The sequence below is a fragment of the Peromyscus californicus genome, unplaced genomic scaffold (assembly GCF_007827085.1).
Source record: "Peromyscus californicus insignis strain IS unplaced genomic scaffold, ASM782708v3 Scaffold_7__1_contigs__length_154581171, whole genome shotgun sequence".
Lineage (NCBI taxonomy): Eukaryota > Metazoa > Chordata > Mammalia > Rodentia > Cricetidae > Peromyscus > Peromyscus californicus.
Window position 1 is genome coordinate 140,568,477 of NW_026294595.1, and position 10,614 is coordinate 140,579,090.

Sequence of the window (10,614 nt, forward strand, 5' to 3'; positions counted from 1 at the left end):
TGGATACCCCAAGGCCCACTGTGGGTCTCCCCACACTGATGCCACCCCTCTCTTGTCTCTGTAGCACATACAACTTCTCCACGGACGGTTTCCACAGCGCGGCACCAGGGGCCAGCCTGTGCCTGGGTACAGGGGTGCATGGCGGCGTGGACTGGATGAGGAAACTCGCCTTCCGCTACCGCCGGGTGAAGGAGATGTACAACACCTACCGCAATAACGTGGGTGGTGAGTGACCAGCAAGCCGGAAGAAATGGGGGAGCACAGGGAAGACTGAGCTGGTACTCCTGGACCCTGCTGTGGGCCAGGCAATGCTTTGGAAGGTTCTGGACATGGACATGCAGGTACATAAGTGCATGTGCAGGTGGAGGCTGATGTCTGACGTCTTCCTCAATCACTCTCCACCTTACTTTTTGAGACAGGTCTCTCAGTGAGCCTGGGCTTGCTATTAGGCTGGGCTAGCTTGCCAGCAAGGCCCAGGAGCCCTCTTGTCTCAGCCTCTCCAACCACTGGGATTACAGGCTGGTGCTTTTTCCATGGTGCTGGGGATCTGGACTCGGTCCACATGTTAGCATGGTGATCATGCTAGCTACTGAGCCATCTCCCCAGTCCCCGTTGACTTTTGAGGCATAGCCTCTCTGTGCAGCCGGACTAGGCTTGAACTCTGTCCTTCTGCCCCGGCCTCCCAAATGCTGCGGTTCCAATATCTGCCAACAATCACTCTCAGCTGCCTTGACGTCAACCAGTGACAGATCTTGTCCCAGAACACTTGGTCCCCATGGAGTCTTCTTAATACTACCAAAGCCGCTCTGATGGCGGACTACATCTGTTCCTAGAAAAATACAGATTCCTGGCCCCACTCCCACCCCACTCCAAGGCTGCTGCTCAAGGTAGGCCATGGTCCCTCCAAGTCGGGTGGTGTGTGCAGTCCGAGGACCCAAGTGCTGTTTCTGGAGCAGCCACCGAATTAAAGCCATTTACAAGTGCATGACCTGGGCTGGCTCAGGGCACAGGGCAGCACTGGGTCCCCATTAAGTCCCCCGCCCCCAACACGACCCAGCACGTGTCGCCCTGTCACCCAGGATGACCCTATGGTACCCCACAAGTCCCTCCTGACCCTGTCTTGTGAGAGCAGACGTCAAACACGTGATCATGGACTTTTAAATTCTAGTGGGAAGCCCAGGGGAGAGGTCCAGGGGTTGAGAGAGAGAACACTGGTGGACTTGGCCCGAGACGTCGGGTGGAGGACTCGGTCAGGTAAAAGATAAGGAAGAAAAGAAGAGAGCAGGGATCGGGCTCTGAATGGAGTGTGCAAAGGTCCTGAGGCAGGCACACACCTAGTACTTCGGTGAATAAGGACGAACCCTGAGGCTGGAACAGAAAAACTCTAGAGCCCTGGCAGGGAGGTGAGGCTGCCAGTCCAACAGGGTCATCCGGAGACTCTGGACTTTATCTTAAGAAGGCTGAAAGCTAGCTGAGAAGACAGTTCAGAAACGTCCAGCAGGGCTCCGGAGTCAGCTGCCAGTCCTGGCTCCGTTGTTTCTTCCCCGTGCTAAGCAAGTGCATCAACCAACCCCTTGCAGGGCCTGTGTCTTCGTCTAAAGGACGGAACACAATCAGTGCCCACCTCTGAGGCTTCTGTGAGGATGAAAGGAAGGAGGTGGCATTAAGCACGTGTTCTGTGCACAGTAAGATCCCGGCAAAGTTAGTCATGCGTATCTTCTGCTCTGTCTTTGTGCTTTGTGTCCATCTTTTATTTTTGGTTTGTTTTTTTTTGGGGGGGGGGGGGTTCGAGACAGGGTTTCTCTGTGTAGTTTTGGTATCTGCCCTGAATCTTACTCTGTAGACCAGGCTGGCCTTGAACTCACAGAGATCCGCCTGGCTCTGCCTCGAGTGCTGGGATTAAAGGAGTGCACCACCACCAACCCTTTGTGTCCATCTTAATGGTTCCAACCTGATAAGTTTTAAAATCCCCGGTTGCTGGGTTCCCGCCGCCGCCGCCGCTGATGTAAAAAGCCAAATCAAACCAAATTAATAAATCCAGGTTTCATGAGCAAAGCAATTCTGGGTGACCCTTGGGAAGGCTAGGCAAGAGTCACAGAGGAAGGGCCACATGGGAAGCATGGCTGCCAGGCCTTAAGTACCCTGTAGGCGTGGTCTTGAGCAGCCCCAGGGAAGGGCTGGCTTTTGGTGGGCCTCCTCGGCAGGGGTCTGGAACAGGAGGGCAGCTCTAGGGGAGGGGCTGCTGTTTGGGGGGCTTTGAGGGGGCAGGTTTGGGGAGAGAGAGGGAGGAGGGGGGTTGAGGTGGAGCTCCCACCAGAACATTCCAGACTCTGGATATATTGGTGCCAGGGGCTAAGGTGGAGCTCCACCAGAACACAACCTTCAGCTCCGGACATTCACAATACTGTCCCAATACTGAGCACACAGAGGACAATCTTGAAATATTGGATGGATAGGTGGGAGGGTAGCTGGATGGGTGGGGAGATGAGTAGGAGGGCAGGTTAGATGGATGGGTGGGTGGGTGGATGGGTGGGTTAGATGGGTAGATGGATGGATAGATGGGTGGGTTAGATGAGTGGATGGGTGGGTTAGATGGATGGGTGGGTGGGTTAGATGGGTGGGTGGCTGGATGGCTGGGTGGCTGGATAAGTCAGACAGTGCATGTTCTGAAGATGAAGAGTGGCTAAACTGAGTTGACCTTGAGTGATTGGGCTCCCCTGGCTCCCCTCAGCTCTTTCTAACATGAGGACATCCTCTTTATTCCCTTTCCTGCAGGCTTGATCGGCGCTCCCAAAAGAGAGACGTGGCTGCAGCTGCGTGCAGAGCTGGAGGCCCTGACTGACCTCTGGCTCACCCACTCCCTGAAGGCCCTCAACCTCATCAACTCTCGGCAAGTGGCCACCCCTCCTCACCCGCCACACAGTGGGGACATCTCCATTCCCTCACTGGGCAGGACACGCGGAGGGGAACTTCCCATCTCTCAGTTGCGTTTTCCCAGTGTGGGCTGGAGCTTAACGCTTCAAGGCCCAGTGGACACCTGCTGTGAGTAGCTGAGACCACTTGCCCCAGGAGCCTTCCAGGTTCAGAACTTTCAAAAGATTGGAATGGACCTGTGCTGTTCTGTGGAGCCCAGTCCTCACCTGTCCGAACAGTCCCATACTTGTTCTGTGTCACATGACCTGGGGCCTTGTAGCTAAGGAGCTTGCAGCCCTTGCAATACATTCTCACTTCTAAGGAAGGAAGGAAACTGGGGCACACCTTTAATCCCAGCACTCAGGAGGCAGAAGCAGACAATCTCTGTGAGATAGAGGCCAGCCTGGTCTACAGAGCCAGTTCTAAACTAGCCAGAGCTACACAGTGAGATCCTGTCTCAAAAAACACATAAATGAATGAATAAGGAAGGAGTCACCCCACTGCACACCAAGGTCAGGTAGCTTCAGGCCAGAAGCAGCTACAGTGTCCCTGGGTGTCACCCCACCTGAAGGCAGCCCAGCCAGATCCTACAGACCCCCTAAGTATCACAGACACCACCACCTGCCCAGATCCTGGCCTAACTGAGCCGTGACACCAGGAGTGGCCTGGTGGTGCCTTTGGGTCTGACACAAAGTTGCTTTTGTCCCCAGACCCAACTGTGTCAATGTGTTGGTCACCACCACACAACTGATCCCTGCACTGGCCAAGGTCCTGCTGTACGGCCTGGGCTCCGTGTTCCCCATTGAGAACATCTACAGCGCCACCAAGACAGGTAGGAGGGGCTGGGGTTGGGGCAGGGAAGGAACTCTCACCCCGAGCTAGTGAGCTATGGAGCAGGACTCAGCCCTCAGACCACAGCCCTCCAAAGAGTGTAACTGACTTCGAGCACAGGCCTGGACCCACAGGAATCAACAGCCCTGTTTGCTCTCAGCCCCTTACTGAGTTCCTTGAAAAATCCAAGGAATGGTGGCTTTCTTTTTCTCACTGAGGAGGTTAACTTTTTTATTCTTACATCCCAAATGCACAGGACCTAAAAATAAACCTAGGGGCCTGGAGGGATGGCTCAGTGGTTAAGAGCCCAGGCTGCTCTTCCAGAGGACCTGGGTTCAATTCCCAGCACCCACATGGCAGCTCACAACTGTCTCTAACTCCAGTTCCAAGGGATCTGACACCTTTACAGAAACATACATGCAGGCAAAACACTAATGCACATAAAATAAAAATAATAAATCATAAAAAATAAATAAACCTAGGTCTGGGGAGATGGTTTAGCGGGCTGAGTGCTAAGTGTGCAGCCTGGGGACCTGAGTTCAGATGCCCAGTACCCACCTTAAAAGGCTGGGCATGGTGGCTCAAGACTTTGATCCCAGCACTCAGGAGGCAGAGGCAGGTGGAGCTCTGTGAGTCTGAGGGCAGCCTGGGCTACAAAACAAGTTCCGGGCCAGTCGAGGCTACATAGTGAGACCTTGTCGTGGGAAAAAAAAAAAAAAAACCAACACAAGCAAAAACCCAAACTAGACAGAGCTGTCCATGCTTGTAACCCAGCACTGAGCAGGCACAGACAGCCGGCCCAGATGAGTAAAGAACTCCAAGTTCAGTGAGAGACCCTGTCTCAAAAACCAAAGGTGGGAAGAGATCCGGAAGACAGCTGGCGTTGACCTCAGGCCTCCACAACACCCACATGGGCAAGTGCACCTGTGCACACTCACCCGAACATACACACATACACCACACACACATACACAAAACCTAGTTAGTTGAGATGGCTTTATTTTTATTTTTAAATTGCATTCTTTTATTTTGTGTGGGTGGGTATGATATATGTGTGTGTCGTGTGTGTGTAAGCAGAGGCCAGAGGCTTTCAGGGAGCCTCCTCCATCACTCTCCCTCTAACTCCGTTTTGAGTCAGGGGGTCTTCCTGGACCTGGGCCTTTTTGGTTATTATTTATTTAGGCTACACTGGCAGCCAGCAAGCCCTAGCTATCCTGTCAGGATGCGTGTGTGTGTGTGTGTGTGTGTGTGTGTGCGTGTGTGCGTGTGCGTGTGTGCATGTGTGTGTGCGTGTGTGCGTGTGTGCATGTGTGTGTGCATGTGTGCGTGTGTGTGCATGTGCGTGTGTGGATGTGTGCATGTGTGTGTGTGTGTGCATATGTGTGTGCGTGTGTGCATGTGTGTGCGTGCGTGTGTGCGTGCGTGTGTGTGCGCATGTGTGTATGTGTGTGTGCATGTGTGTGCATGTGTGCGTGTGTGTGCATGTGTGCATGTGCGTGTGTGCATGTGTGTGCGTGTGTGCATGTGTGTGTGCATGTGTGTGTGCATGTGTGCATGTGTGCGTGTATGTGCGTGTGTGCATGTGCGTGTGCGTGTGTGTGTGTGTGTGTGTGTGTGTGTGTGTGTGTGTACAGGATCATGCCTGCGTACACGGGTGCTGGAGTCTGAACTCAGGTCCCCACACTTACACTGCATTCTTACCAACTAAGCCATTTTTCCTTCTTTTTAATTTTTCGTTGTGTCAAAACAACAATATAATTCTTTTCCATGGTTCTGGTAATTGAACCCAGAACCTTGCTCACTCTAGGCAAAAGTTCTACCACTGAGCTACATCCTGAACCCACTCGTATCCGGGGCAGGCTTTAAACTTGGGTTTCTTCTGACTCAGCCTTCAAAGTAGCTGGAATGGCAAGCCTGTACCACCACACGTGGCGACAATATAAACATTTCTTACCATGGTGCCTTTTGGTTTAGGTTTACAATACTAGGGGCTGAAGGCACAGGACAGCGAGTCCTTTGTTAGTGTACGTTGCCAAGGCCCAAATAGCAGCACCAGAGACGGGCCTGCCTTCCACCCTGCTCAAACTCTCTGGGTGGCTGAAGTTGACCACCTTCCTGTGAGGCTAATGGCAGCGCTAAGCTTGCTGTGGGACAGATGACAGACAGGGTGGCGGTGGCTGCCACTTACACTGTTCCACCCCTTGTGGGGACTCCAAGCTCTGATCTCCTTCCTTCCTCTCCACCCCATGCAGGCAAGGAGAGCTGCTTCGAGAGAATCATGCAGAGATTTGGCCGCAAAGCTGTCTACATTGTGATAGGTGACGGGGTGGAAGAGGAGCAAGGAGCCAAGAAGGTACCTAAGCCCCCCGGGCAGCCTGCCTACAGCACACGCGTGCGCGCGCGCGCACACACACACACACACACACACACACACACACACACACACACACCTCGAGCTCTGCTCTCCAAGGCTGCTCACATTTGCAGATCCAGAAGCATCCTGAGTAATTTCCTCCCACAAATCCCCCTTATGGCCCTGGCCACTGCCCCTGGCATCCTGGCCCGGTTCTGGGCCCCAGAGACCCTGTGGACCAGCAGGGCCAGTGCACGTGCGGGCATTTTATTTCATGCTCAGGGGCGGCAGGTTCCAAGAACGCTTCCCGGCTAATAAAGGCAGCATTAGGCTAATGAAAAAGACAATCCCACATCTGTGATCTCAGCCTCCAACAGAGCACAGGGGCCTCTTGGAAAAGAAACAGCTGCCTGGACCCTGGATCTGGCCCTGTCAACAGCACCCCAGAGAGCTGCCACCCCCATCCCAAGGCCAGACAAGCTCCTAGTTAATGTCATGAAGCTTAATTCAGGGACCTGCTTCCCCCCCCCTTCACTCCCATTTAACATATCCCAAGGAAATGCAAATGTGTTTAGGATCCCTTGGGGAGAGAGAAGAGGCAAGGCCCCAGGAGGCCGCCCTGCAGTTCTGTCCTTGAGGGAATGACTTCAGTCCTGCCCCCGCCCACCTCAGCTGCCATATGCGTCCTTTAATTATCCTTGTCCCCTCAAGTCTCAGAACAACGGCCTGCGATGCTCCAGCCAGGGTGAGGGCTGTATTAGCTGAGCATCTACTGTGTGCTACCCACCTCTCAGCCAGCGCACAGACCGGGGACCAAGAAGTACAACATGCCTGACGTGGGGTGACGAAAGCTTAGGGGGAAACAGAGCATGGAAATAGGGGTGAGTGGGGTGAGGGGCAAGTTACGGGCCCAGGTAGCTGTCAAGGTCGGCCTCACTGAGAAGTGAACGAAGACAGGCCAGCGTGTGGGCCAAGCAGGTAGCAGGGAGAAAGGACAGGAACTGAAGATCTGCAGGCTAGAGCTAGCGGCAAGGGGGCTGCCACGGTGGGGCAGGACCGGGTGGCTGGAGGGGAGGCCAGGGAGCTGTTCAGATGCCGGAAGGGCTGCGGGCATTAGGAAAGAAAGTCTCTTCAAAGCTTACCTTTCTGGTGTTAAGTTCACTGCACAGGGTTGGGGGGATGGCTCAGCTGATAATGTACCTGGTACATGAACGTGAGGACCTGAGTTCAGATCCTCTGTACCTTTGTAAAAAGTGTGTGTGTGTGTGTGTGTGTGTGTGTGTGTGTGTGTGTGTGTGTGTGTGTGCGCGCACTGGGAAGTAAGAAAGAAAGGTGGATCCCAGTCTAGCTGAGCTCTGGGTTCAGTAAGAGACCATGTCTCAAAAAAAAAAAAAATGTGGGAAAGCAATAGGAGAAGACAGTTGACATCCTTCACTGGCCCAAGGATACCCTTCCTGGGACCCCCTCCCCTTCAGCCACCAGCAGAACAGGAGACTCTTTTTTTTATGCCCCCTCCCAAGCTGAGGACAGAACCTTCAAGGCCTGATACAATCCCACACCATTCCCGGGACCACCCCAACCCACCCAACCCGAGGCTGCCTCGCTCTGCTTCCTGCAGGATGTTAACACCTGCCTGAGGATTCTGCTGTGCCCTGAGGGAGCAGAGAGGTTGGGCTTCACCGGGGATGCTGGGCACATAGGGGTCTGCTAACGTTCCCGGGGACCCTCCAGGCTGCCTGGGCAACTTGTTTGGCCACGTGTAACGGGATGCTTTCTGCTGCAGCACAACATGCCCTTCTGGAGGATATCCTGCCATGCTGACCTGGAGGCCCTGAGGCACGCCCTGGAACTGGAGTATCTATAGCAGGGGGGTTGCAGCCACCACCTGCCACCCACCACCCAATCCCCGTCATCTCATGTCACGAGAGCCCTAGACACCAGAAACTGGGAAGGGGCCCTGCACCCAGGGGACACGTCCCACGGCCAACTCTGAAGTGTCCTCTTCCCTTGGGGACAGAGAGCCAGGCTGCGTTGTGAAACCCAGAGACCCAAATGAGGGAGTGTCGGCTCGGGAGGGCACAGGGGCAGCTCATCTTGTTCTCTTTTTTTTTAATTTATGAACTGATCCCATTACTCACGTTACCCTCTGGTCCCTGTGCTGTGGTTTCTTGGCCGTTAGTCTGGTTCGGGGTTCTAAACTGGCTGTGGGGTGGTTCCCAGTTCCGTGCTTCAGGGACAGTCATTGTCTGGACGTTGGTGAGGGAGGCAATCTGGGGCTGTGGGGATGCCTCTTGCTTACTTTTCCTTTTCCAAGATCCTCCCTGATGTCACGTGGACAGTGTGCGTGCCTTATGCCGCCATCTTACTTTGTAGGGAAGGGGGGACCCCGGGAAGGAAGAGGTACTTTGTGATGATGGATAAAGGCATTAAATAAAGCCACGTTTACATTTGAAGATGGAAGGTTGTGGTAACTTTTACCTGTTGCTTAGGCTTCCACATGTCGACTTTTTCAAGTTGCAAAATAATAAAATCCAATTTGAACTTGAACTGGTTTCAGTGAAGTGGGGAGGGGGCCTCAGCTCCAGCACACAGTATCCGCATTTCCTTGACCAAATCTGAGCCATGTTCTATCCAGGAAGCTGGGTTTGAGAATTTGACATGAAAACAATAAAACACACAGCTCTCACCTCAAAGGACATAAGAGACAGTTTGTTCTGCAGCCAAAGAAGAGTGGCCACGGCCCAGGAGTACATATTAGGTTACCCCAAATTCCATCTCCCAGCATGGTGACAGTTTCATGAAGTCTCATAACAACAGAACAAAGAAGGTCACAAACTCAGACGTTTTAAAAATACACTGGTGGGAGCATCGAGTAGACGGGTTGCTGAGGAGCCGGGTGCTGCGGAGCCGGGTGCAGCGGAGCCGGGTGCAGCGGAGCCGGGTGCAGCGGAGCCGGGTGCAGCGGAGCCGGGTGCTGCGGAGCCGGGTGCTGCGGAGCCGGGTGCTGCAGAGCTAGGGGACCTCTGCTGCTGGTCTCCGGTGCTGTCCGATGGCACGCTTAGCTGTCGGGTTGGTGGAAGCCAGTGGTGTGTCAACATATTCCAAAGGTTTCAACTTTTGATCACAAAGATGTTAGTTCAGACACAGCTGGGTAAGCAAGAAATGACTGTTAGGAGGACTGAGGATAGCCCAAGATAAATCGTAATTAGGCTCTGGGCCCGCAATACTCCAACCTCTCCGCGATCGCTGCAGTTCTAAACTGAGTCAGCCTGTAGTGAAAGCTCCCAACCAGATATGACTTCTTTCCAGGAACTCGAGTTCTCCTGGCTGGATTTGCTCATGAACAGACAGCTGAGGGGCTTGTCCCCCAAAGAAAAGTCACCAGCAGTGGTGATCTATTACCCAACAAACGGGAAAGAACTGCCAAATGCTCTCCAGTAACGTCAACGTCCATCTGTCCAGTCGTGGGACTTAGCTTTGAAGAGGACAGGAAATAGGTTCCAGTGTAAGGGACGGGAAGGACATCAGGTGCTGAGGACACTGTGAGCCTGTCACTGTGCAGGACCACGTCCATCTGATTGACACTGAGCAAAGACACATGGGCTCCTCTGTGAAGGAAAACCTAGGATCCCTGAAGCCACACTGAAGTTGGTGACTGTGTCATGGGAGCCAAGCTAGAAGACCAGTCACCAGAAGACTGTCAGCAAGTGTGGGGGACACTTCCCGATTAGACCCTACGTTGCATTACAGAATACTTCCGTAGACAAAGGAAGGTACACACAACAATGGTCCTTATGTCATAGCTTCAGGTGTCAACTTGACATAAACCTGAAGTCACCTGGGAAGGAAGAACCTCAGGGGAAGAATTGCCCAGATCAGAATGGCCTGTAGGCATGTCCATAAGGCATTTTAATTGCTGATAGATGTAGGAGGGCCCAGCCCACTGTGGGCGGTGCTGTCCCTAGGCAGGTGGGCCTGGACTATATAAGACAGGTAGCTGAGCAAGCCAGGAAGAGTAAGCCAGTAAGCTGAGTTCCTCCACGTCCAGGATCCTGTCTTGCTTCTCTTGTAGCTGAGTTTTCCTGGTCCTGCCTGGCCCACGGTCAGGACAAATCTCTCTTACCCGCCAATCCCACAGCCACTCAGACCCAACCAAGTAAACACACAGAGACTTATATTGCTTACAAACTGTACGGCCGTGGCAGGCTTCTTGTTAACTAGTTCTTCTATCTTAAATTAACTCATTTCTATAAATCTATACCTTGCCACATGGCTCGTGACTTACCAGAGTCTTACATGTTGGTATTCATGGCAGCGTCTGGCAGCGTCTCCTGACTCAGCTTCCTGTTCCCAGAATTCTCTTCTCTGCTTGTCCCGCCTATACTTCCTGCCTGGCTACTGACCAATCAGCATTTTATTTATACAGAGCGATATCCACAGCATTCTCTCAATGATGGACTGTGACCTGGAAGTGTAAGCCAAGTAAATCCTTTCCTTCCTTAAGTTAATTTGGGTCT

At 53.2% G+C, this 10,614-nt stretch overlaps 1 protein-coding gene across 1 annotated transcript in view; it reads left to right on the top strand.

The window, feature by feature from the left end:
• Eya2 (EYA transcriptional coactivator and phosphatase 2) overlaps positions 1–8,550 on the top strand; it is a 174,764-nt gene extending 166,214 nt beyond the window's left edge. The window contains exons 12-16 of the mRNA XM_052723360.1: positions 65–225; positions 2,776–2,890; positions 3,624–3,745; positions 5,997–6,097; positions 7,881–8,550. Of these exons, the coding sequence (XP_052579320.1) occupies positions 65–225; positions 2,776–2,890; positions 3,624–3,745; positions 5,997–6,097; positions 7,881–7,961 (580 nt within the window). The 3' untranslated portion in view covers positions 7,962–8,550. The remainder of the gene's footprint in view (positions 1–64; positions 226–2,775; positions 2,891–3,623; positions 3,746–5,996; positions 6,098–7,880) is intronic.
• Positions 8,551–10,614: the final 2,064 nt, after the last annotated feature.